Source organism: Zonotrichia leucophrys, chromosome Z (genome assembly GCF_028769735.1).
Source record: "Zonotrichia leucophrys gambelii isolate GWCS_2022_RI chromosome Z, RI_Zleu_2.0, whole genome shotgun sequence".
Lineage (NCBI taxonomy): Eukaryota > Metazoa > Chordata > Aves > Passeriformes > Passerellidae > Zonotrichia > Zonotrichia leucophrys.
Window position 1 is genome coordinate 50,369,367 of NC_088200.1, and position 27,883 is coordinate 50,397,249.

A 27,883-nucleotide genomic window follows, 5' to 3' on the forward strand; every position below is an offset into this window, starting at 1 on the left:
AGTACTTTGCAAGAAATGGTAATCTCTACCATTAAACATAACTCGGATCCAGACAGGGCTGGCTTTGAAGGTTTAAAAAATACTGTAGGCTAGCTTGAACATCTCTATAGAAGAAAGGTCTCAAAAGCAAGAGGTAAAATTTCATCACATACAGATGACTCACAATGTGTAGCAATGGGGAGATGTATGTTTAAATCCATGGGGACTCTTACAAAGAACATGTGACTTCTGCTTGAGTGTGATTGAGTGTTTCTGTTTTGGGCTAAAAACATACAGGATAATATTCTGGTGAGCAAGTGTAGAATTTACTTCTCTTTGGTGCAAAAACATTCATTACTTTCCGCTGTTAGAGTTGTTTCTTACTCCAGAATACCTAAATTCCCAATGGGATGAAATTGATCCATTTCATTTAAGCGAATTGTGTGGATTTATTTTTGTATTCTCCTATAGGAAATTCACTATTTGACCTGTACTTTAATAATAACAACAATAACACAGAAGCCAATTCCTTCTAGTTTAAAAGAATGTCACTTCTGTTTCTTTTCTTAATGAGGCCAAATAAAATGCAAATTTGTATAGTATAGCTCTGCTAAATAGCCTGTTGAGTATTTTTTTCCCTAGTAAAATAAATCCCGGTTTATATGTTCATGTACAATGAAATGAGGCCAAAAAATCTATCATTTGTACCCTGTTTTCAGTTGTAACAAGATGGCTAACATTTAGTAAGGAGCTCAGGAGTGACATGTTATTACCATTTTAAATTGTAGATATGTAAAATTGGAACATTAATACGAACATTAATCTTTATTTGATTGTCAAAGATTTCTTAGGCTTGTAGTGAAATAATTCTTGATTAACAGTTTATCTATTTATCACTGAATAAATACAATTTCAAAAATATTTATTCTCCAGTGGAAAAAAGCTACAGTCACGGTGCAGAAAATTCCTCTTTTCCCATTGTGTATGGCTTCAGCACAGTGCTCTGGAGCTGCCATTGCCAGATGTGGACATAGTTCTTTTGAAAATAACAGTATCACTCTTATACACAAGGCTCTGGATTATTTGCTTCCCCACCAGAAGAACGTTGTGTGTGGGCGGATTATTGGCATTTCAAGGTCTGCGCAGTCTGGGAAGCTGGATCCTACTGTAAACAGAGCAACAGATGAGAGTGGGAGCGGGGAGGGGCATACATCTCACTGATTATTTTAAGAAGACAAGTTCCAAGAAGCTCTGAACTCAGATGTAGGACAGAAAGTTTAAGCAGACCTTGGAGTTTTCAGGATAAATGTGTGCATTTTTTAAATGAAAAAACTCTGAATCTGAGCTAGTGTGTGACATAAGTAACTTTTTGTTGCAGTCCATGCACTGACACAAGTAGCTTCTGAATCTACCTCTTAGTGGTCTGATGACCTTGTCACAGTAGGATTTCCATGTACATCATTGAAAAATGCAAAGTTCCAGCATCTCCATTACCTTTGGCCCATTTATTATGTTAGTAATGATTTTTGTTATGGCTCTGCTGGCTTTGCAAATAATTAAGTTCAGTGTAGTCTGTTTGGAGGTTGAAAACATGAGTTAAGTGTGTGTAAGATGACCTGATAAAAATTTAAATTTTAGATAAAAATGTCTTCATTTTTCTGCTGTGCTTCATTTACAGGTCCTTCAGCAGCTTTTAAATCACTTCCGAAAAAATAAGGATAAAGTTCTTCTTTTCTCCTTTTCCACAAAGGTGAGCTCCATGTGATTTTTATCAATTAACTGCAGCAGTAAGTTCTGAAGGGTGAATCTGAAAGTTGACAACTTGTCAACCACATTTCCTTATTGCGTCTACTGTTACGAGTAATTACGAGGACAGTGTGCCGTACTCCACAAGCATATTGAAACCTTATGTTACCTCATGATAAAAATGGTGACAGCAAAACAGGTGTAGCTCTTCTGCTGTCCCTAGACCTTTTTGAAATAGTTGTATTACTTCAGGTGCAGATAGCTAAGTTCAGCTGGTATGTCTTGAGTTACAGCACTGTCATAGCTCAGTATGACTGCCATATCATAAAACCTTTGTGTTAGCACTGAAAGTTAAGTTTCCTCATTCTGCTGACTTTTCATCATCAGCAATGAAACTCAAATTCTTGCTGCACTAGTTGATTTGAATTTAAAACTCTCTAATTGGAGTGAGACTTATATGTACATTTTTCTTTTAAGGTACTTGCTCCTTGGTTTCCTTATTAGGGAGCAATGTCTTTCCTGAAATAGGTCACTCTGTTGTATTGGGGCTTTTATTTAAATATTTGTAATGATAGCACTAAAAAGTATTTTAAAGCATAGTAATTTGAATGGTAGTTCAGGAGTCTTAAATACCTTTTTTTTTTTTTTTGACTTTAAGAAAGAATGCAAGTTTAATGTTTAGATGCAGCAGTAGATTACTCATGTATCTCTTAGGTTATGTGTTATAGTGTCCAGTACCAGACTGACTACTGGTTATTGCAGTGTCTTTCACTCCATACCCCTGAACTCTGACTGTGCACTCTGTGCCTCTGTAATGCTCATTTACTGTATTTCAAGTAATTGCAGCTTGCTAAGATGGGAGATAGCTGCTTAAATGGACTGTCTGCTGTCTGGGTTGGATTGAGTGACAGGATGAAACAGGCAGCTAGAGTGGGATGGTGGAGTCAGACCACAGCACACCAATATTAATCACCTTGAATGCTGTGGAATCACGGCTAAAGAGAATCAGGAATGTTGATACCAAAGTGTCAGAGATTTACTGTAATTAGCAATGGGTGGTGTACTAAAAATATATTTTATAAACATGGTCCCTGTGATCATGTTTAATTTAAAAGATACTATTAAGTACCTAACTTTTTATTTTCCTTTTTTCTTCATTTTTCCACTCAGTTGCTTGATGTGCTAGAACAGTACTGCATGGCATCTGGGCTAGATTACCGAAGACTTGATGGAAATACAAAATCAGAAGATAGGATCAAAATTGTGAGAGAGTTCAACAGCCTTCAGGAAATTAACTTATGTCTTGTATCTACAATGTAAGAAAATTTAACTTGTAGCTTGTTTCAATATGTCTGTCTAGTGTTAGTAAATCAGTTACTCTGCATTTCTGTTGCTGAGCTTGTGAGGGATTACTTTTTGAGAAGATGAGAGTAAGTATAGACTCGCTGCTTTGGTCAGAAGCTTCTTAAAATATTTAGACCCCTCCCTCCCTGCCTGCCTCCCTTCCTCCCTCCCGCTTCATGAGGATTTTTAAGATCAGAAGGAAGTGGGTCTTCTGGATCCTAGTTTAAAGTTGTTGCAGGATTGAAGAAACAGTTTTATACACTATTATTAAAAAAATTATTATTATGTCATTATCTACAAAAGGCTTTTAATTTTATTGTAGACAGACTCATTTTCTTGTTTTGCTCTAGTAGAACTAACAAGTGAGTATGAACATGAAATGCCATATTGAGCTGAAAAATTCACTATTACTGCAATTTATTAATCATGTTAATTAGCTAGCATGTCTATTTAAAAGGTTTCAGCAAGATCTTTTGTCTTTTTGAAATGTTCCTATCAGATTTGCTTATCAATTTATGATGAATTGCAAATTGTTTTGAAATAGATTGTTTTGTTCGACTAAATTTATTGTTACTATAGTGACTATTTATTTGTTTTATTCAGGTTACTTCCTTGCTTCATCTTGAATGAAATTTTTTACTGGGGAAGGGCAGAAAAGGAGCAAAGAAAAGCTTTGTTCCTTTTGTCTCATATCCAGAGGGGAAAACTCAGTGAAACTTAATGAAATATGTGTTCACTGTAGTTTTTACTGGAAGTGAGTATGTTGGAGTTAGGAGGATCCAAACTACCTCAATAGAACTAGAGCAGACATCATCTTAAAGGCTGTTGCAAGTGGATGTCCGAGCAATCTTCAAATACTCTGGTGCTTATGTATAGTGTTGTGAAGAGATTTGTGATACTGGTGATTGAAGAGATTTGTGATACTGGTCGTGTCCATTGGCTTGTAATCTCTGTCAACTGTGAAATCGGACATGAGCTTCTCTAAGACCTTTGTGAGTCCATAGCCCTTGTCCCTGAAGACAGAGGGAAATTTCAGAAGCTGTAGCATCATGAAGGACCAATTTTTGCTTCAGTCAATACTGTAATCATGGAGCTGTTAGTTCTCTTTCATTAATTTAAATCAAAATAAGAATGAAGGTTAACTAAACAGAGATGGGCTTTCTCCTCTCTGTTTTGAGAGCTTGTGTGTAGAGACTCTGCCTGCTGAAGGTGCTGGAGAAAAGGCTTGATTCTATTTGTAGTTTTACTTATCTTATGAGACAACTGGAAGGAACAAACCATAATTACAGTCAGTATAGCTAGTATGTTATAAACAAAACGGAGGGTGTAATTTTTTGCCTAGTTTATTACAGATAACAGGAAGTGATATTTTTCCTTGCTTGATGCACAGTAATGGAAGCATCTTTACATTTGTAATGCTTTGGAAATTAGAAAGTGATTTATCCTATTTCTGCTGTACAAGAGATTGATCTTTCCTCTTACTCAGATTTCAGGCACATATAAAGTAATAATATAGAGTAAATTTAGAGTATATTCTATATTATTCTGTGTTTTTCATTGCAGAGTACGTTGACAGAATTGGTTCATACTCTTCTCTCTGTACTTTGTTGCAAAGTTTCTGGCTGACTGGTCTGTGTAGTCAATATATATGTGTTCTGGAGGTCTCATTGCTCAAAGAACCAAATGTTGATTTTCACTGAAAATACTTGCATGGTCTTTTGGCTGCGTAAGTGCTTTCTGCAACGGATGAATTCCCTACATAGTAATCTTGAGACTGCCATTATGTTCACTGGCACAGTTAATATGCAACTTACAAAACATAAAACACCAATCAGAGAATTACAGTGCAGCACTGGTGAATTCACTATTACATTTGTGGTGTTTGTATTTTATATTCCTTTTCTTTCAAATGCTGTTTCTGCCTGAAATCATATATAATATAGCCCATAGAGCTTTGAAAATCCTGGTTTTAATTGATCACTGAAATTTTTTGAGAAATGGAATCTTAAAAAAGAAAATATAATAAAGAATAAAAAATAAACATTTGTCCATCTGTAGATTTGACCTCAAATCTTGAAGTTAATATTGGTACCAAGCATAGTCACATGGCTATCCCTAATGCTTTTATTGACAGCTGTGACTAATACAGACAGCATTATGGATAAATGTATTTTATAGGTGTTGAGAGGAAGCGTAATTGTTTTCTTCAGAGCTTGTACATTTCATCAAGCCATTAGATCATGAATTTCAGATTGAGCACTAGGGAAAATTAGGTATATACCTGTTGGAACTTCTAAGTCTCATGAAGTAATACTTCGTGAGAATACTTCAGTCTTGCACTGGTGTTGCTGGGAAAATATGTGATTATTTAGAAAAGAGGATTTTTAGGCATGCTTAGAAACATCAAAATAATTGCTGGAGTTGCTGTAACTTGATAGGAGAATGTCAAGGCTTTCAGTTCCAGTGGTGCTGCTTAGCCAAAAGAAGGGAAACTGTATATGTACAGTACCAAAGTCAGCACAGTTCTGTTCCATCATAGTTTTCTGGAATAAATAAAAGCAGTGACTATGTCTGCCTTTAAATCACTGTTTCTGGATTTTTTGGTGCTAGTCGTTCTCTAGATTGGTTCTGTCAGAATTAACTGTTAATAAAAATCCATTTCTGCTTCTCAGCTTTCTTTTTATGTAAAAAGAAGTGTCTACAGAAATTTGTAGGTAGTTTTTATCATGTAAGGTTACATATCCACTTCCATTCTACCTGCAGCATTCTCTATTACTGTCCATTACTGGACTGCTGTTAGTTACTTTTTACTTTTACATTTAGATTTAATTTTTTCACAGCAATGTGTTGAGCAACTTTCAGTGTGCCTGTGATGACATCCAAAAAACTTTCAGCCACAAAAATCTCTCTGCAACAAAGAGCATAGAAACCCTAGAAAACCCAGCTTGGTAAACAGAATTACATAATCAAAACTTTTAGAAAACCTTTCGTAATGTAGTATTGCTCTGTACCTTTTGAGGTACTGAGTTGTGCAGATTTAAGTAAGATCATCTTCTGAAAACTGTTCTTTTTAGTAAAACTCTTTATTTAAGCCATATCATACTAATTTGCGTGGACCAAATTGCAGTAATGACTAGCTGCTAGTTAAAATGAGAGGTAAAATGGAGTACATAACTTACAATGCACAAACTTCTGCATTTGTTCTGTCTATGAAGGATATAAGAGCCATTCTTTTCTGTTTTGGACTAACTGAATTTTTGGGTCATACCTAAAAACACTGAAAGGTAAAATTAGTATAAATCTAGATATCCTGTTTTGTTAATTTTTGTGGACAGTTGGTTTTACATCTTCACTTATGTTTCAGTCCAACTGCAGGGTTGGTTTGGAAACAGGAAAGGCTGAAGTCTTATTAATGAAAAAAGAGTTTTTTCCTTAAAAAGAAGCACACTAAATTTGAAAAATACCATAATGTATTCTGAAAGAAAAACCCAACCAAATATTGTTATTCAGTAATTCACTGTTTGAGAATGTGAGTTCTCTGGAAACATCCATTAATATTGGCAAGTTTCTATATCCCCTCCCTTTCCAGATACAACTAACCCAAAGCTACACCATACTTAGAAAGGAAAGGCTGCAGTTGCATTTACATTGACATGGATTCCATGAAAACCAGAAGGTGGTGGGGCTCCATAAGTTTTTGGTTTCTGTCTCCATTCACTCTTACACCAGAAAACTTTACCTTTCTTGTATTTCTTATCTGCTTCAAACAAGCAAAATTTAAAGTAATCTGTTGAACTAGGTGCTTGATAAGTTAATGGGATTTACTTTTTCAATTTTGCAGTACCTGTTTTAGAAAAATAGCGCACTTGGAATTAGTGATGCCTATGCTAATGTGGATAATTGTTTTAATAGTTTATTTAATGATAGTATTAACTTGTGCTTGTGTAGGAACTTATGTCTTTTGTATGATAGTTGGTTGAGCCAGTCAAAAAAAAAAAAAAATCAGTATTTGCTTGCTTTGCAACTGGATGAGAAGTGGTATTTTCCTCACTTTTGCTCCTATCAAATCATTCATCTAAGCATGTGCTAAACTCTGAGTAACTGAGCAGTTTTGCAGGGTTCAGGAGTTAGCTGCATCGGGTTAGATGTATGCTCAATTTCTTCTCGGCTTGCAAGTTTTACCTGAAAACACTCTTTAGCTGTTGAGTGTTCTGAGATGATGCAGGTGGTACCTCTGTGACTTCTAAGCCACAGAGCAGATAAATTTCTCACTGTGACTTTTTTCGCTTTAATGACTGTTATGAATGTTGCTCATATGCAGTGTGGCCAACTGTGTTTTTAACAGCTGAATAACTTATTGTACAAATACACTTGTGTTAGTTGTTAATGCTTACAGGTATGGCTTACCTGAGATTGTGACCACTTTAGTGAAAGTTCACAGCATTATTGTCAAAAACTATGTACTGGGATTAGCTGAAGTAAAATTTCACCTGTAACTTTCCTGCTTCCATAATATTAACTGGCTTTAAACTGGTTGTGAATTTCATGATAATATTAGGGGGTGTTGCCCTGTGTAGGACTTAATGGGAAATTAATGGCAGTGGTTATTTGAGTACTTGGCGGTTTAGTACAACAGTACTAAAAGTACAACAGTAACACAAAGCTGTACTGCACTTTTTTCAGTATCTTTCATGTGTTCTTTTTTTTTAAGTTGGGGAAGAGTAGGCAAGTATGGACCTAATACAGAATAATCTAGTTGCACGTTTTTTTCTTACTATCATAGAGTTTTGGTTTTTCGTTTTTATGTTTTCAGGGCTGGTGGACTGGGTCTTAATTTTGTTGGTGCCAATGTTGTTATACTGTTTGATCCTACATGGAATCCAGCAAATGATCTTCAAGCGATTGACAGGTACACTCTCAAAATACAGAACTTGATCCGTATTGCACTCTTCCATTGATTCTGTAACATGATTGTCCAACTAAATTTTTTTCTCAAGTAAGAAATTTTTACTTTGTCTGATTAATCTACAAGACAATAGGAAAGAAAAGTCCTACTAAATTATTTTTTAACTCTGATGTGATTATTTTAACCTAAATTTTACAATATATTTTCCTTTATTTCTTCTTTTTTTGCAGCAGCAGCAGCAGGCCAAACAAAAACTCAACAAAAAACTCCTTGTGGTTATTATAACTATTTTGTGATCCCTAGAATATATATGTGTGTGTAGATGACATTTTTCTTGAAGAATACATTGCAGTTGAGCCCAGTTTAAATGGTGTTTTGAATTCCCAAACCATAAAAGACAGGGGCTCCTTATGTTCTCTTCTGCTTCACAGTTGTGGAGATTAGTGTCTTTATAGCACTTATATCTATCTCTGATATTATGGTGTTGGAGTATTTACAATGATGCAGATTTTTCTTTCCAGGCTTGTTGACTCTTGGTATTTCCCTAAGAGTTCAAGGCAGACCTTTGAGTAACTGAAGAATACTAAAAACCTATAAAAGAATATTAAAAAATCAGTAGATTTATATATTTTCATGAGCAGAAATACACTTATTTCTGTTATCTCATATAATTATGTAATCTGGTTTTAAGTGTCTTTCTGATTATTGGGATGTGTTTATGTGCCCCTGTTCTAGAGAAATATATCAGGAACATGTATTGTGGACTATCTTTAAAGAATCTTTGTAAGATCACATTACTACTATGAATTGTTTTAGCCTCCTGTGAATTTTGTGGAATATAGTCTATTAGACATCTCAGAATTTACCATTTGAATAGAACACTGTGCCACTTCATTAGCTGTTTTTATGATGTTGTATCTTGTTAAGTAATTTATGAAGTTAAGAAAGAACCAACTGCTCCAAGTAATCTATGAATTAATTCTGTATAATGGAAATAGGAGAATACTTTGAGCAAAAGTAGGTGGAGACACAAAGGGGAAAAAAAACCCCAGCAAACCCTAGATAAACAGAGTGGATGTGTTTGGTGGAGAGGTGGGAGACAGTTCTTGTGATATAAAATGAGGAGAAGGCTTTTTAAACTGGGTAGGCCTGGGAGAAATATGAAATATTAAAGGTAAAGGAAAAGGAAATCAATTACTGTGGAAAATTTGGAAAGGTAAGGAAAACAGCCCAATCAACATATACATGATTTTGAATAGTACTGTTTTATTAGACTGCTTTTATATATTTAGTTTGTTTACTTTTATTGCTTCCCCTAAGAGCTCTCATTTCTTCAAATGTTTTTAATGTGCCATGTCCTTGCAGAGCTTATAGAATTGGCCAACACAGAGCTGTTAAAGTGTTTAGATTGATATCCTTGGGAACTGTGGAAGAGATGATGTACTTGCGACAAGTTTATAAGCAGGTAAAGCTCACAAACTGTTTAAATTGGGAGTTCTTCCTAGCAGTTTCAGGGATTGAAAGCTAATATTTTTTCAGGGACTGAAAGCTAATTTAGCCTGTAGTAAAATTGTAGTTTACTTTGTGTTTATGTTATGTGATGTTACCTTAACATACTAAGCCAAGCTTAGTAGCTGTTAAAGAGTGGAACAGAATAACATTTCTATTCAAGTGTTTTTCTTTAACTATTCACAGTTTAATTATGCAATGTACATTATTCAGGTTATATAGAGAACTGTTTTTATTTGAAGGTTTATGAAGTACAACTCTGATAGTTATAGTAAGTATCTGCAGCAATCTGATTCACACAGCTTTTTCTCATGAAAGTCTGGAGAAAGGAAAGGAGAAGTCTTGCTGATGCTATAGAAGAAAAGTTGATGAGCTCGTAGAAAAAGAAGACCTGGATATTGTCTGTTTGGATTTCCAAAAAGCATGTATAAGTCTTCAAAGGATGTATAAATATTTTTCTTTTTTTTTTTTTCAAATTGACTTGTATTTTTCAAGTTGAATATGCAGTTATAAACAAGATATAATTATAAGTCTGAGGGGTTGGGTTTTTGTCAGCTATACTTGAATTGCTTTCCCTTAGCAAGTAAATATACAGGGCAAGGGAAGGTGAAAAGATTGCCAATAATTTAGTATAGTGGAAGCTGAGCTGTCAAGATACAGAGGAGTGACAGTAACATGTATAGTAGGTGTCTGATAATAGGCAACAATGCAGTAAAAGTCTTCAAATGTTCTATTTTTTTTTTTTTAATTTGGTAACGCCAAGCAGGTTCATATTATACCACAATCTATTATACCAACCTCTGCCGGGGAAATTAAAATATCCTTGCTTAGGAATTTCTGCTTGTTCCAGCTAAAGCTGTGTATATAATGTGGGTGCCTGGAAATTTTGACGTGTTGTTGTAGCGAACACTTCTGAAATCTCTTGTGTTGTTCTGTTTTAGCAACTTCACTGTGCAGTGATTGGAACTGAAAATGCCAGACGGTATTTTGAGGCAGTGCAAGGATCAAAGGAACATCAAGGAGAGCTTTTTGGGATTCATAACCTTTTCAAACTTAGGACTCATGGGTCCTGTCTTACCAAAGACATACTGGAGGTATGAAGTCCCTTTTACTTTTGGATATTAGTTTTACATTTTTCCTTTCTTGTGAGACTTCTTGGTCATTGTTTTGAACGGAAACAGTGTAAAACAGAATGATGATACTTAACCAATACTTATCTGGGCAATGACTTAAATGAAATAGAAATGCTAATTTCTTGTTCTGATATGGACCAGATAAATTTCTCTAAATCCAAGAATGGTAAAACTTAGTTTATAATTTTTGTAAATTTCCTACTATATATATTTTTTGTACTAAAAACTACATAACTTATTTTTTGATCCTTTCATGCAGCTTTGTGCACAGATACCTCTTATTCATCAGAAACTCATATTGAACTTTTAAGCCAGAATTCGTATAATAAAAATATTTTTTTATGACCACATTAACCTCTTTAGAGTACTTTTTGAGTTGTCAATAACTGTTAAAAAAAGTTTGCTGCAGCTAGCTTACATCTTCAAATTTACTGCAGCTTTATTCTGTGTTTCTTTTTCTTTCCATGCTTCCCTTTATTTTGTTATTTTTCCTCTGCTAAGAATTTAGTCTGGACCATGCTGATTTTACTTCTGGTACTTACACTTCTGGAAAACAAGGGAAACTTCTTTTTCCTGTGCTTGTCTTTGTGTGTAATAAAAACTGAATCTGTTTATGTTAACTGTTTGATTGTCTTAGAGGGAAGGACGGGTAGAAGCAGGAGTCATGACAGCAACTACATGGCTGAAGGAAGAGAATAATTCGTGCAGCTCAGAAAAGGTGAGATGTCTTTGTGGACTGTAGACCAGAGCATGACAGGCCTCCAGTTCCCAATATTGCAGTGGCAAATGTGGGCAATGTATCATTAGGCTGATGATACTTTTACTGTGTTGTTAAGATGATTTTGTTTAGGGAATTGTGGAAAGGAGTACTAGGGGTTTAGATGATTGAAAGCTTCAGGTTTTGTGGAACTCTTGAAGACCTTGGCTATTTAGTTATTGTAGTCAGACAATCAGAGTGATTCCCACCAAACCAGTGGTCTGTTCAATACTGTCTTTTTTCTGTTTTGGTTTTTTTTAATGTATGTAATTATCTAATGGTTTCCTTCTGGAATAAGATTTTTTTTTTTTATTTTTTTTCAACAAAGGCCAGTTTTAATAGGAGCATTGCATTTGTAGGAATGTTTTGACTGAGTGCCATGTTCAGATGCTTTGAGTAAAGGTATCATTAGATTAGATTGCACTGAATTATATTACAAATTAGCCACTGTCTCTTATGCCTGTTGGAGATTTCTGTGAGTATATGTCAGTATTTAATGTGCCCTTACATTAATCTCAGTCTCATATTCATAATACATAACTGGATGGTCATGATCTCACATATGGCTTGCTGACAAAAAGGAACTTCTTAAGCTTATATTAAATGCTTTTTGATGAGCAGAATTATATCAGGGTTAAAATATTAATTTTAAAATATCTCTGAGTACAGAATTTTGATATTTATGGTTCTGACTTCAATTTACAGGCTGTCATGATTCTTACCTCAGTAGTATGCAGTTCTGGAGGGGTGTTCTGGACTTTTATCTTAAAAACATTTTAAGATTGCCTGGGCATAATTTTGTTTGATTACAGAAGGCCTTGATGAATTTTAGAGTGGAATGCTAGCATTCATATACAAGGAAGTAAACCACTACCTTAGAATTATTTTTATTATGAATGTCATTACACACAATATTAAAGCTTGAATCATGAAGTCACCTTCCAAAGCACCCTTGAAAGACAAAAAGTAGCAATGAGATTAGTATAAACTTAAAAAATACGGATGTGGATTGGGAAGGCATAAGTTGTTTTAGCAGTGTACAGCATATATTGTCTCAAGTACATAAACTTTGGTTATTTTCACTGTTTTTCTGCTAAAAATAAGACTTCAATAATTTCTCATTATGAATTATTTTGCATTTTATAATACTACTTTGTGCATTTTTTACTTGAGTAACAATGAAAATCCACTGTTTTACTCTGCTTTGAAATTAGGCATGTTGAGTGTACTATAAATATTAAGTAACTTTGCAGATTTTTTTTGTTTTTGGCTTTTTTTTTAGTATGAACAAACAGACTGTCAAGAAGATGGAGATCCCCAAAGCATTCAGGCACACTTAAAAAGAGAAGAAACTGATTTTTGGGATCATTTGAGTGATGATGATATTCTGGAGAGTTCTGTGAAAAAATCTGACAGAAGAAAGCCATGCAATGAAAATGTAACAAAAGGACAGCTTTCCTTAATGCAGTGTGGATTCTCTAAGTTGTTGCAGAGAGAAATTGAGACTACCAGAGAAGGGGATCACAATTATGACTCTAATCATTCAAGTTCTGATGCTCACACGATAAGAAAAAATGTAAATAGCAAGCATGGTGGTTTTCAGAAATGTCAAACCAGTGTGCCTGTTTTGGAGCATGGGAAAGCTGTTCTGTCTCCAAATGGAAGTGATAAAGAAAGTATGCATAGTACAGAGTGGCTTGGTTTATCAGGCTCTGAGGAGGAAGGCAGCATAAAAAATGAGAATCAAAGCATTTTAAAGCAATGTGACATAGTCATGGAAACTGAAAGTAGTTCTGAAGCAGATGATGATGTCATCTTTCCTACCCAAGTTCAAGTATGCCAGCAACCAGTGCTTACTAAAGAAATTGAAATACATAGGTCAACATCTGAAAATTGTGAAGAGTTAGCAAAAGAAAAAGCTGGGTTTGTATTTAAGGGAAACAGTAGACAATTTGGATTCCACAGTACTGAGTCAAACTTCGCCATGTCTTTTGAAGATGTCAAGAATGACATAGATTTGAAAGGAACGAGCGATGTAAGCGATGAGTCTGATGATATTGAGCTTCCCTATAATTCTGAATCAGGAAAGCCAGGAACTCTGAGTTTTCCCAAGTGGAAGAAATCTCTACCACAAGCAAAGAAGCCCTGTAGAAAAGGAAGGGAAAGTGATTCCCAGAATATAGATGAATTCTCATCCTCTGAAGATAATTTTCCAGTTGAGAAAATTCATGCCAGGAAGAAAAGCTATAGGAGTAAACAGAGTAGCAGAATTCAGTTTGGGTCTAAAATGCTGTGTCCTATTCAAGACATGTCTGTTGCACAAATGAAGTCAGGCAATTATGCTGTGCGTAGCACTTACGCAAGTAAAACTGTATTTGAGCATCAAGAAAAAAGAATGGAATCAATGGACAAATATTTAGGTAACTATTAAGTTAATTTGTTCAATTTTATTTCAGCTAAAGTAATAACATATGTCTAATTTACCATTGTCAGCAGATTTTAAGTTCTTATTGCTGTACATTTTTTTTGTTATAAGATGTAGTAAATGCTAAGTTGTTTTTCAGAAATATCTGTGTATATCTTTCTCTTTATTAGTCTTACTTTTTGTCTTACAGGGTGATAGGCTGCTTTGTAATTCTTGGTTAAACTTGTACAATCTCTTGAAATATGCTGAGATTGAAGATCTATTAAAAATTCACAAACTAAATATTTGTAAGATCTTACAAGTCTTGACAGGCCTATTAAATAAAGTGCACAGAAAAAAATGTGGTTTGGGAGTTTTAAACACCATGTGGAAGACTTGATTCCTAAACTTAATTTTAACCACTGATGTTGTAGCTGTTAAGTCATAGATGCTTTGGAATGTCTTTGTCCATCTGAAAATAACCACGCTAAAACTGAAGTAGTACTAAACTGTCTGGATAAATACAAATAAGTCTAATGATTGTTGTTAATTTCATATAACTGGGTAACTTGGTGTTGAGTGAAATAGTAACAAATTTTACAACTTCTGTGTAATTTTTTTTTTAAATTACAGTATCCTTCTGTGCAGATGTGTATCTTCAGTGTTTTGGAATAACATCCTTGTATTTTTCTCATGATGTATCAGATGGCGTTCAAGAAGTGGCATATATTCATTCAAATCAGAATGTGGTTGGATCCAGCAAGGCTGAAAATCACTTGAGCCGATGGGCGGTGCACGACGTGTTTGAGTTGAAGCAGTTTTCCCAGCTGCCTGCTAATGTAGCTGTCTGTAGTGCCAAGGTAAAGAGATATTTTTGGAAATGTCATTTTAACTTTTCTTTATCCTCATTTTTCATCTTAAAAAGCTCTAAAAAACTTGTTTTTCTGTTACTGGCCACCATGAATGATCAAAGACACTGAGGATGGGAGGAAGAGAATGCTCAGTTGGAAGTCTAATAAATTACTTTGTTTTTTTGGGGTGGCTTTTACATTAGCCAGCTTTGAAAGAGCTGGTAATTAAACAGCACAGCACCCTCTGTGGGATTTTTCTGTGGGAGAAATGTTAAGACTAGAGTTTTGAAATCAAATTCTGTGCCGTGTTTTTCTGATTTGAGCCTTGAAAAATATTCAGTTTGTCCTGGATCCAGTTAACAAACATCCAGTTGCCACAATACGTTCTGAACACCCTGTAGCATAGGAATTTGAACATACATGAGTTTGCAGACTCACTTGGGGAGGTGAGCATATGCAGTTGCTATAGTTAAGTCAAACTGTCTATGTTTAATGTCTTAAACATAGAAGTAGAGTTTACTGGGAGTTCTTGTTTGCAGCAATGGTTATGTTTAATGTTTTTGTTGATTCTGTAGCTTGTTTAATTGCATTTGGAATACACACAAATCTGGAATAAATTCAGGTACATCATTCATATTTTTTATTCTTACTACACAATGCTCTGATTATCTGGGTACAAACATTTCCCATTCCTAGACTGATTTTTAAGATAAACCACAAGCAGAGAATAAGTAATTGATGAATGTGCAGCTTAGTCTTTACAGACACGTTAGCTATCCTTACAGAAATTGTAGACATACGACTGTGTTGTTCTGGGGTGTTGAACATCCACAGTGGCTAGAAGAGTTTCTTCCAGTGCTGTTGTTTTACTGTATTTAATTAAGCCATTAGCAGAGCTGCCAAGAATTTTTATACTGGGAAGATCAAACTAGGCAAACCAGTAAAAGTAAGGCCTTTTCAATTTTAACACATTTGCATTAGAATGTTCCTCATTAGCAGAAAAGTTGGTCAAAAATACTCATGAGTACAGTAGGAACGTACTTATTAATTGGCAATGGCTGACAACATTATTAAAACCAAATAAAAATGAAAGAAAACTTTGAAGATAGTATTTTGAGTAAATGTCTGTGATCCACCTCTGTTCAAAACTAGTTTGTGATGTTCATGTAACTTAGAGCTTATTATGTAGAGTTATGTGACTGCAAGTATTGCAAATTAACTTACCTTGATTAACTCGTCAGATTTTTTAAGGTATGCACTTTTCACTCAGAAGCAACAGTAGTATCATTTCTCCTGGAGATCTAAGTAGGAAGAAGAACATCAAAAAGTACGGAGAAGGCTGCCTCTCTCTTTTTTCACTACCTGTTTTTCATTTACATAAAGGCACTAGTGTAGAAATAAAAGATAGATGACTGCCTATTCTTAGATGTGTCATTTTTGTGGTCTGCTTAAAAGAGAGCTTCTTAGACAATTTTGAAAGGTTCTCTACTTAGAATTTTATTGATACTGTTTTTCTTTCTTCATTACTTTGTATTTCTTTAGAAGACATTTTGTGAAAAAAACATGGCCACTGTTGTGCTTCTGGCCATCAGGCTTTGCTGGTCAATTTTCACTTATTTGCCATCAAATGAAGTTAGGACATTCACTGTCTCAGCATCTACCTATTTTATCATAAATAATACTGCTTAATAAAAATGTTTTTCAGTAGAATAAGGTAGCATCATGTGTAATATTAAACATACAGCTGAGTCATTTAAATTTCCATAATTGTTTTAAGTAAATAAAGGTACACTTTTGAATGTTGGAATGTTAATTGGAAACTGACAGTTACTGAAGAAAACACAAAGTTTTGTCAGAAATTTTGAAATTCCTTATTAATGTAGATTTCAAGTGTCATTGGTCTAATAGTTTCTCAGAAACTTGTCTAGCTCTTTCTGTTGGTTTTGGGTATCAATTATATTAGATTCTTAATTGGAAGCTTTTTTTACAGTATATTTAGGCTGAAGCTTTATGTGATACTATCATGAAGGCATCTGAATAATATTTATACTCTGATAATATTTATTATTCTTAGAACAGCTAATCAAATTGTTTTCTTTCTAAGTAGAAGCAATCAAGAAAGGTTATTTTCATTTCACAGACAGGTCTGCTCAGGACCAAAAAGTATAATGTCATTTGTGCTCATTTGTGCCCTGTCTGTTCATTTTACCTGTGGCAACTCTGGCTTCCTGCTTTCCAATTTCACTCAGTGAGCAGTCTGTAATAATACGTCTCTGATATAATACATTTTAAAATCATTTTCCAAGCAATGACCTATATCTCTGTGAAAGGTGTTCAAGAATTTTGAAAAACTATAAGTATTCTGTTGAATTGGATGAGTTGAAAATTGAGAAATACAAAATCCTACAAATCCTGGTACGAGAGTGACGTTTTTGTTTCATGCTTACATAGAAATCTGGAATGACAGGGATAATAAGCAATATTATAATAAGCTAAAGCAAATAATAGCGAATACCCCTTACAAGAACATTGACATGTTGACTGCTTGCTATTGACTAGCCATCTAATCTCATTTTGGATTCACTACTTCTTTTGAACTTTTAGAACTGAGGTTAAGGTCTTCAGTTTCAGTAGCCAATTTATGGAAATTATGTGAGTATGAGTAACAGAGAAAATAAGTTGCTAGAAAACACTATAAAACAATGTCTTCTTCCTGATTGTCTACTTGTAGTTCCTAAAAGTATCAATTAGGTTTAATTGTGCTTCATTTATTGTTGAGTCATGGAGACTAATGTGGTAGCTTAAATTGTAGTAACTGGTTAAATCTGGAGCAGTTTGCAAAACCTGTGAGGTTGTCATGGTTTGGGCCTGGCACAGAGCCAGTGCCCCCATGAGAATGCCCTCTCCCTGGTGTCTGCTGTGAGATGTGACCAGGAATAAGCAAAGCAGGCTCCAGCTTAGAAATAAAGAAAACTTTATTACCTAAACTACAAGAAAATAGGAAAAAGAAACTATAAGGGAAAAAATTGAAAACCTTACAAAAAGCACTTTCCTCCTCCCCACCACCAAAATTTCCCAATCCGATACATTCCTCCAAATCACCAACTGCCCAGCCTGGCACCCTTTAGAATACTCAAACTTCAGTCCATGAAGAGGAGAGGAGTCCTTCTTGCACCATAGGCTTCCCCTGGAAACACACTGAAACCTCGTGTGCTTCCAATGTCACTCGGCACCGCCCGGAAAGTCCTTTTGCCACTTGTGACATCTTCCTTCCATGCCCAGTGCTCTCACCACTGTGCATGGACCAGAGCTGCTTCTAGGGCTGTCTTTTAAGGATGCCTTGTCTCACTCCAAAAAGGCACAGTCTCTGCTTTGGGACGTCTGTCCCCCCCATTTTTTCCCACCTCCTGGGGCCGAGGGGTCCCCACGATGAACCCTCCTGGTTCTGAGGCACTGCTTCCCCCTAAGTGCAGTCTCTGTGTCACAGGAATAAAACTGGTTCAGTCTATGGCCACATAAGAAAAGTCCTGCCAAAAGGCCACTTCAGTCATCTCTCCCCACTCAGCCAGTCTTCTCCACTTCCCTCGGGCCAGGTCCTTGTTATCTCATCTCTTATCTCTCTTCTTATTCAGCTTCGAGGAGGATCAGCATTTTTGCGAGGTCCCAATCATGAAAGAAAGGGGTTAAAAATTTCAGTCTCTGCCTGTCCCAGAGCTCCGGCACTCCCACACTCGCTGCTGCTCCGCTGGCACCTCCTCGCTGCACTTCCCCCGTTCTCCTCCTGGGCCGGCTGCTATCACATTCAGCGTCGCCGGCTCTCCCTCGCTCTCTCTCTCCTGGGAGGGCTGGGGTGGGGTGGGGGTGGCTGCCCGATGCCTCCTGGGGCTCCTCCACCCTTCCATCCTCAAGGGCCTCCTCACCCCCATCTCTGTCCAGGCCCAGGCCTACCACATGGCTGCCCCTCCCCCGCCCAGCAGCAGCGGCTGGACAGGGGAGGGCAATCTGACCTCTTTCCCTCGAAGTCCCAAAAGGCCTCCCAGGGCCGAAGCTCTGCTTTTAACCCCTGTGTGTTCTCGGAGGTGTGTCCAAACCCCACTGGCCATACCAGGTGCCAATATCAAAGTCCGAGCACCCATTGGTTTGACCACAGCATCCCAGAATTCCCACTTCTTCCTGGTCAAACCACCACAGAGGTCTCTTCTAAAGTGAGAGTGGTTGCATGGCAAGAAGATCCTTGAGAGCCAACTTAGAAGGGATGGGAGGCAGCAAGTCTTGCTCCTCAGAAAATAACTGAAGATATGTAGAACATCCTAAGAACATAAGTAACTAACAAGTTTGTATTTAAATTGGTTATTAAATAAAAGTGTAAGACTTAAACACCTTTTCTTACATCAAATTTCACCTTGGTGATATTTTCTTTCCTTGAGTTTAGAAGGCCAGTATTAAATGTGCACAGTTGGCACTAGTGTAGTTCTCAGTGTAGGTCTGTAGCTTGTTTAATTGCATTTGGAATACACACAAATCTGGAATAAATTCAGGTAGATCTTTCATATTTTTTATTCTAATTACACAATGTTCTGGTTATCTCTGATTAACCTTTTAAACTGTAGGTTTCAATTAAGCTTATTTTTTTATCCAGTGATATGTCTATTATCAGTCTATCCTTAATTTTATCTGGCCTAATATTTGTACATCCTAGCTACCTTTTCTCTGACCAGGTAGAACATATTATTTTAATCTGCTATTGCCTTGTACCTCTAAAGGGTTAAGGAGACAAAACTTTGATTCTTTTTATGAGAAATAGATCTTACTACTATTTTTTTCTTGCTTTCTTTGTTCTCTAGGTTCCATAACAATCCTGGATTCAAGACTGCAGAGCCTTTTACATTTCTTTCCCCAGAGCTGACAGGGAGTGTAGTCACATTGTCTATATAAGGTTTTTAAATGAATTTTGCCAACTGACTAGTTTAGCTACAATGTTCACATTTATACTACTGAGTGCTTGTTTGGTCTGTATTTCTATAAGTACTGTATGACTCTGAAAGACAGTTTGGTAGTAGCAACCAGAATATAAAGTATGCCATCAAGAAACATAAACAAGACATCATGATACCTCTCTCACAACTTAGCAGCTGTGAAAGGTGAGATAAAATCCAGCAGTAATAAATGTAACAGTGTAAACTATGCATTAATTGTACAATCAAGAGAATAAACCATCATTTGATTTAATATCATTACCCAAAATAAATCCTGTCCAGCACCTGAATAAAAGAAAGTCTGTGTATGACAATAATAGCAGCAAGCATATGTGGAAAAGTGTTTTATCACATGATCCATTGTGGAACATGTTTCTTTTATCACAGAAGTCCATGGGGTTGCATAAAAATAGAAGAAGATGCTCTAGGTGTTAGGTGAGTTGAAGCAGCATTCTCAGTGAAGAAAGACATTGTCAAGTTGTTACAGAATGAATTTTCATAAATAGTCATCTACAGCAGTGGAGATTCATTTATAGTTTATTTTGCAAGTATAATGAGTGAAAAGAGTAAGATTAACTGGAGTATTTTGACAGATGTAGCATGATAGCTCTTAAATGCTTAGAATTAAAATGCTTAGAATTAGAATAAAAATATTGTAATACTAATAGTTCCTGTATTGAATGTTATTATCCTTTGTTTGAAGATTATCTGTATTCTGACCATGGCCCACCACTGTCAGTATAGAATTGCTGTAGATTTTGAGAAGAAAATATGTAAGATCTATAGAGTATGACTCTTAAAGTTCATCTAGTTCAAACTCCCTCCTGCAATCAGCAGAGACATCTCCGACTAGATCAGGTTGCTTAGAGCCATATCCAACCTGACCTTGAATGTTTCCAGAGATGGGGCATCCACTGCCTCTCTGAACAACCATCTTGCAGTATTTTACAATCTTCACTGTCAAAAAGCCTTCTTCCTTATGTCTTGTCTAGGTCAAAACCAGGCTCTGATGGAAAGTCTTTTTCCATCTCTCTTACAGACCCCTGTTAAGTGTTGAAGGACATACAAAGGAAGTTCTCTCCAGTGTCTTCTCTTCTCCAGGCTAAATAACTCGAAGTCTCTCAGCCTTTCCTGACAGGAGAGGTGTTCCATCCCTCCACTCATATTTGTGGCTTTTTTCTGCACTAAGAATCACCTGCCTTGACCTGTGGCCACACTTCTTTTGATGAAGCACAGAACAGTATGACAATCTTCCCTCAAAGAGATGATGTTTCTGATAGTGCTGCTTATGCAGAAGGGACTGATGTGTCAATACTTGGAGGTGTTTAGAGCCTCAGTAATCAAAACAAAGCCAGGGATTTCTGTTCAATGCAAAAGTGTGGTAGGCAGCTGTTTCTGAAGAAATTTTGGAGATATGGATTATACTGTATAATAGGTTAATAGTACATCTCATCTTCCTTTATAGTTATAAACTTTACTTGCATGTCCCAGAACCTAAGTGTCACAGAAAGTAGACAGGTGTGTCTCTGTGCAGTTTGAGATCTCATGCTACTCATAATCTTTGCTAAGTCATGAGTGTTAAAGTGTGAGTTTCATTTCTATTTGTGATGCCATGATGCAGAGAGAATCACATGAGGCTGTAGTAAAGACCTTGAGGTAGAAAATGCATGTCATTAATTGTGGCACATGGCCACTCCAGTAAAGATTACTGAGAGCTGTTATATGACAACAAAACATACTTTATGTGCTGCTTCACTGAAGATTATTCATAGGAAGGGTTTTCTACTCTGTTATATACAAGGATGAAGGAGAAAGATTATATTGCAAATTAATCTACTGGAATAAATATCTTGGGTTTTTTCTGGGATTATTTTGTTTGGTTTAGCCTGATTTGATGACATTGAGCCCTCTGTGTTCTGCACTTGAGTTGAAATTCAAGTCTTGTGCTAATAAACTTTTTAAACAATGTGTTTTCATTAAACAAAGATTGCTGTCTATTATCACATCACTATATGTTAAGAACATATGTTAAGGTGAAAACCAGAAATAACTATCTTGTGTAACCACAGAAAGAATTGTATGGAAAACAAAAGCTTCTTAAAGCAAATGTGTGTAATGAATTTGTAGATTGTACATGGTGGACTTGCAAAGGCAGACTGTAATTTTCAGGGCAGACGTACATTTACTTCAGCCTTTCAGAGAGAAATAACAGTCTTGAGTAATTAAGGTGATACTTTGCTCAGAATTATTCTGACATTAATTTTGAGGAAAGAAAGGAAGTGTTAATAAACTCTGTAAGGCCTTAGTCGTCTACTGAGTATTTTTAGAGGTTTTATTTTATTGGTGGGCTCCAGGTTCCAAAGCAACCTGATTTCTGTGCAGAAGCTTTTTACATATTTGGGGTTTTGGTAACTTGCACTGAAACTTCTACTTGTGAAACTTTTTCTTAGCAACCATAAGAAAGAGAAAACTCCCAGAGGCAAGATTTAAATATATTCTAATGTTTCTAGTCTATTCTGAATTAAATGACTGCATTTCCTAATGAATTTCCTAATTAATTTCTATGTTAATTGGCAAAAACAGCTTATGTTAAATGTTTTGCACAGTGTGGAAGTCTGGGATAGGCTTTCTCTAGTTCTTATACAGCTGAATTTGTGTAGTATTTCTTCAGTAGGAGTCCAGAGTGTGGAGGGGCAGGACGGGGGGGCTGTGTGAGCATGGGGAAGTCTTTGGAGAAGGCTTGGAGGTTTCACAAAGAAAGACAGAAGATGGGATACTAACTAATTTGAAAAACTGATGATGTTCCATGTTAGAGCAAGTTGCACTTATTAATATATGGAAAAGTATTGTCACAAGAACTTGTAGTATACCTGTTGAATATGTTAAGTCTTTTTTCTGTCAACTGCATGTTTTCAACTTAAGTTTACTTAAAGTTTTACTGAAAAGAAATGTACAAAGACAGCCATTCAATTGAGGATTAATCACTATGGCAACAGAAATGTGGTGACTGAAAAGGGGGAGGATGTATTCTCCCCTCAGCTTCCTGCCAGCTGTCATATTCAACCTCTGCAGCATGAATTCAGGCCAAAATATAGACTGTGACCAGCTCTAAGAAACTTTATCTGTATTTTTATGAATTTGTACAAGAATTGCACTATAAAGGAAGACTTAATCCCCTGAATTGGATGACAGACATTTGGCACTATTGCCAGTGTTTGACAGAGAAATAACGAGATGCTTTGTAGTAAAACCTGGATTAATGGTAAACCCCTCTTTATGTTATTGCAATGTGGTGTAAATGAGAAAACTAAGCATGCTGTCAGCCTAGGAAAAAACATGCCCTTTGTATCTCCGATGCAGATTTAAGCACTGTTGAGAATACTGTAAATACAAAAGTTGTGTCATTAAGAACTCTACTTTATCTTATTTGTATTACACTGACATTTTGTAGATTATTTAAACAAAGACATTCTATCAGTTGTAGGAGCTCTGATTGCAATGTGTTTGCACAGCTTTCAGATTCAACAAGTTTAGATAGTTGTTTACAAAGAGTAGACTTTTGGGAGATAACATGCCTTTGTCCTTGCTCTTCTGGGATGGGGAAATACTCAGCTTTAAAGTAATTGTTCTGAAATGATTGGCCTGTAATGCTGCTTTATTGAGTTTACTGGTTCAGTTTGCAATGGAATTATTCCACTATTCTGCTTTTCGTTGTGTTTTTATAATGTAGTGAGTTAAAATGTGTCATTCTTTGAAGCTTGTAGTGGAGGTTTCATTATGATGTATGTGCATCGCCTTTGGTTTTACTACTCTTTGACAGAAGGATGATGGCTGCAAGTCCACAGCTTCTGCTGGAATAAGCAATTACCTTAAGCTTTGAATTCTGGGACAGGCTGAGTATCTCCTCTCATTCTCAACAGTAATAACTATATTGATTCAAGGTCAGCTTTTTGGTGAAAGACAGTACTATGTCTTATAGGAGTTACTTTAGGTAAAGGTTTAAAAACTTAAGATTGATCCTAATGAGAAATTCTTGCTGTTACCTGATTATAGAAGAAACAGACTCAAGTAAATGTGAAATAGAGAGGATGCAATCTGTTCTCAATTGATATAGTAGTCAATTGTCCAGTACCAAGCAAAAGATTAGAGTTTATGGAATGTCTTTGTCTGAGCTTGTTTATGCAATAAAGCTACATGTGACACACATGGGGAAATGACTGCATATTACTCTAAAATTTGTGTAATTTTGTCAGATTTAATTCTACTGGGGTGTTGGTGCTGGCAAAATATTTTGGAGGAGTAATTTAGATATGTAGTATTCTTAACAGTTTTTATAACTTGAAAAATATTTCTGCTGTTAGTCTGCTGGGATACATTCAAATATTAGATACAATTGAAATCATACCAAACATGCTTTGTTTAATTCAGAAAGCTTGATATAAATACAGTTATCCTAAAGTATTCTAAAATGTTAAGGTGGGTTCATTTTCTAAGACAATTAAGGTATTGACTGTTGACTGTATATTACTTGTAATTCTGATTCTTCAACCTTGTTTTTTGTAGAACAGCAGATGCATTCATTCAGAGACTGCTTTTCCATTAAAAAAAGCTAAATTCAAAGGAAAAACTAATGTCCACGTCAAAAGTAGTTTTGAAATATTGTAAGGCTCATTTCAAACTGGAATTTTTAACTCACCATACGTCTCTGAAGTACATTTTGTTCAGTAGTGTGTTCTTGGCAAGTAAAAAAATAATTCTAGTTTATTTAAAATTCATGTGAAAGTAGTTACTTTTTTTTGCTAATTGTATTTTTTGTCTTCACCATGTGGACCTCATTTTTAAAGAAACTGCATGAAATTTATTACAATTTATCTTCCTTGACCTACAGAATAATTTAGGAAGAAATTCTTGTGTGACATGTACATGTACTAGATTGGGTTTAAAACATCCCCTTCCAACTCAAAGTGCTCTATCAGTCTGTGTAGAAGAGAGAAGGAAACAAGACAAAATGGACAGTCAGGTATCAAACATTTCTTGGTACTTTGTGTACGTCCTGACAGCAAAGAAACATTGGTAAATTAAAATAATATGTAGCAATAGCATATGTTCAAGAAAAGCATAGAAGGGTCATAATAACTAATATGTATAACTGGAAAAATTGCTAGAGGAAGAAAACCCAAACCAACAAAAACCTCCAAACTGGACCAAAAAACCACAAGGAAAAACTGCAAAGGGGAAAAAGATTAGTTGAAATAATTTAGAATTGTAGATAAAGACACTGGAATGCAGTATCAAATCATCAAATGAATAGCAATAATCCAAAACCAACTTCAACTCTCAGTGTATTGGGAAAGTCATGTGTTTTCTCAAGTTTTGAGGGAAGTGGGAAAATATAAATCAATATATGACATAATGGTTTGTTATTTGTTGTAAGAAGTATTTCAAGAGCTTAGTCATACTGAATTTACTGTTTCTTTCTTTTCTGTTTTTTTCGGTGACTGCAAGGCAACTAGACATTTTAGAAGGCTATTCTTGTTTATTATAGAAAGGTAAATAATGAAACTGCAATGATAAATATGTTGGATATTTGACAGCAGTGGTTTCATGCACGCCTAAGGAGAAAAGTCTTATAACACTGGGGGCAAGTCAAAGGGTTTATTGATGACTGGAAGTCAGTATTTGGCAAATTATTTACTGCAGGGATACTTTGGGTAGGGAAGTATTAAAAGAGAGGAAGGTGCTTGAACATGGTGCAACTATGGCTGAAGAATAATTATGCAAACATTTTCAGGCTTCTGAAGGACGTTAAGTTTCCTCCAAGTCTGATTTCTTAACAAACTGCCACAGACATTAGACAGTTTAAAAAACAAGTGTCTCTGTTTCTCTACTTAATCTTACTCCCAGCTTCTGCCCACTTACTCTCCCTTGCCTTTTCATCTTGCTGTATTTAAAAAAGTGAAACATTGTTGTCCTTTGCCTAGATTGAAGGGACTAAAGAAAAGGAATTTACTGGCTTAAGGTGTCCAATCATCTCAGTCATGTCAGATGATGCATATACGTGGACTAGCATTCATTGTTCCAGAGTATAGAGCTGCCTCTTTATGTGTGTTACAAGGACAGATGCTGAACTCTTGTACTGTCAAAGATAGACCAAAGTTTGATTTGGTAGGTTTATACTGTTTTTAAATAACTGCTGTAACTAGACATCAGGAGACAGGTTGCCATACAGAGCTAACAGGTCCAAGAGTTGTAGATTCTAGATGGAAACTTGAAGTAGGTATTACTGCTGCCATTCTTCTTGAAGAGTGTTACCCTTAAATGGGTTCTGTGACACTTAATGTGCAGATAGTCTAGCATTTTTGCTACACTCTTGATTGCTGCATTATGTAATGTATAATTCAAAGGAATCAAAACTCATTATTGGTATGCAAAACTCAATATATACTTTCAAGAGTAAGGGAATTGCATAACAAAAGAAGGGATCAAAACCATCATATACTAAATGGAACGTGAAAGGGGTCAATATATACTTTCTTTGGAGTATTTTTACATTGTAGTAATAATCCCTGAGTCTTCTGAATACTTTAGAAACCATTTTCGGAACAACTACTTAGTCTTCTTTCCATTGCAATATATAAAAAATGTCTTAAGTGTAGTAGATCAAGGGGGAATAGGAGAAGAGAACAAGGATAAGACAGAAAGGACTGACTACAGTTTTGTGGGTTTTTCCGTAGTTCACAATAGCACTTAATAATTTCACTTTATTGTACTTTTATTAACTTTTTCTTTGCATTTAGTTGGATATTTCTGGAGTGTAACTTTTTCTCATTTCATTTTTTCAATTAAAAAACACTGCCTTCTGCTAAACTGCTTGCATGGTCTTTGTCTTATATATATGCCTTTGAAAGTAAATTAAGTGTGCATTTCTTTTGAACTTGCTGTGAAGGTTTTTTTTGACAAAATGGAAGTGGACAAAGTTTAATAAAGTAGTAAAAATACTGCATTCAGTAATTCAATAAAAAGTTTTTATCTTTGATGTCAGTGTAATTATTTTGCTGCACCTCGTGCCCCTCCCCCTCACATTTGTGAAAACAGAAATGTATAATGGTGTTACAGATAATTCAATATAGACAAATATAATTTTTCAGATGACAAAAAAGTATTGGTTTAGTTTAAGTGAAATTTTCCAGTTTGATCCATAGAAATTTTATAACATGCACTGCAAAGGCATATTGTATTTAATGCATTTAAATATTTAGTAAATACTTTCCTGATTGTTGTCATTTCTGTCTGTCAGTATTCTTTTAACATACAGCATACAGAAGGAGTTCTGTTTCCTTTATTATTCCATCATACTATACCCAAGTATGACATATTGAATGTCATACAGAGTGTGACATTCAGTAGTACAAGCAGATTAAATGTGCTAGTGTCTGTAGCAGAACAAGAGTCAGAGGCTTCTAGCTGAATCAAGTTGTCTTGATTTCAGTCTTGCTTCGTGAGATTGTCTTATGTGTGTGATAAGTGTGATAATTCGTGTAAGCATGACCAGCATTATACACGGCATTTCACATAGAAGCGAGGAATGCGGACACAGTATTTGTCAGTGAAAGGGCTTGGGGATCAGAAAAATACAGAAAGCTGTTGAAAAGAAATTTTCATTATGAGATCAGTGATTCAGAGGGCAGATATTGAAAGATATTTGAAAATATACTGTCCATGAGATGAATGAATTTAGGAGGGCCATGCAGGAAATCAGATTCAAAAGAAAGCAAAATAGTGTAGAATATTGACAGCACTGGAATATTGACTGAAGTTTTCACTTTTTGATAGTAATGTTAATAGAAAGTTAGAATATTTTCATCTCATTTTCCAAGTCTTACTTATACATAGACCCTGTCACTGTGTCATTCTGACATTGTGTCATTCAGAGTAATAAACATCAGATTTGACTTTTAACAAAAATGAAGCCATCTAAAAAAACTAAGTGTTTTAGGTTTATTAAAACAAAATGTTTATTTTTAAAAAAAAATAAGTTCCTGGGTTTAGGAGCTGGGTATTGGGCTTCCTAAAATGTTTGCCTGTTCAGCAGAGTCAGTTGTGGTGTTTCAGCCTTATTGAGTATCCTGTAACCAATTGCCTTTGCTCTGGGGAGCTGGGAAGTTTTTCAGGAGTAACTCACAATGGCTGCAGACTTTCACTGGAATTTGCTCCTGCAGTTCTTGCAATAATTTTTTTTACAGTAACTATTTCTGCCATGAGTTAAAAAAACTCCACC

The 27,883-nt window shown here is 35.6% G+C and overlaps 1 protein-coding gene across 7 annotated transcripts in view; it reads left to right on the plus strand.

The window, feature by feature from the left end:
* ERCC6L2 (ERCC excision repair 6 like 2) overlaps nucleotides 1-27,883 on the plus strand; it is a 54,586-nt gene that overhangs the window by 22,352 nt on the left and 4,351 nt on the right. For 2 of the 7 annotated variants that reach the window (XM_064735992.1, XM_064735993.1), the window contains exons 10-17: nucleotides 1,658-1,729; nucleotides 2,896-3,041; nucleotides 7,883-7,978; nucleotides 9,341-9,440; nucleotides 10,426-10,578; nucleotides 11,255-11,335; nucleotides 12,657-13,794; nucleotides 14,484-14,638. In XM_064735992.1, the coding sequence (XP_064592062.1) occupies nucleotides 1,658-1,729; nucleotides 2,896-3,041; nucleotides 7,883-7,978; nucleotides 9,341-9,440; nucleotides 10,426-10,578; nucleotides 11,255-11,335; nucleotides 12,657-13,794; nucleotides 14,484-14,638 (1,941 nt within the window). Of the gene's footprint in view, nucleotides 1-1,657; nucleotides 1,730-2,895; nucleotides 3,042-7,882; nucleotides 7,979-9,340; nucleotides 9,441-10,425; nucleotides 10,585-11,254; nucleotides 11,336-12,656; nucleotides 13,795-14,483; nucleotides 14,639-19,473; nucleotides 20,041-20,644; nucleotides 21,574-27,883 lie in introns of those variants that run through there. The other 5 variants (XR_010443080.1, XR_010443079.1, XR_010443081.1 and 2 more) reach the window with 5 other exon arrangements.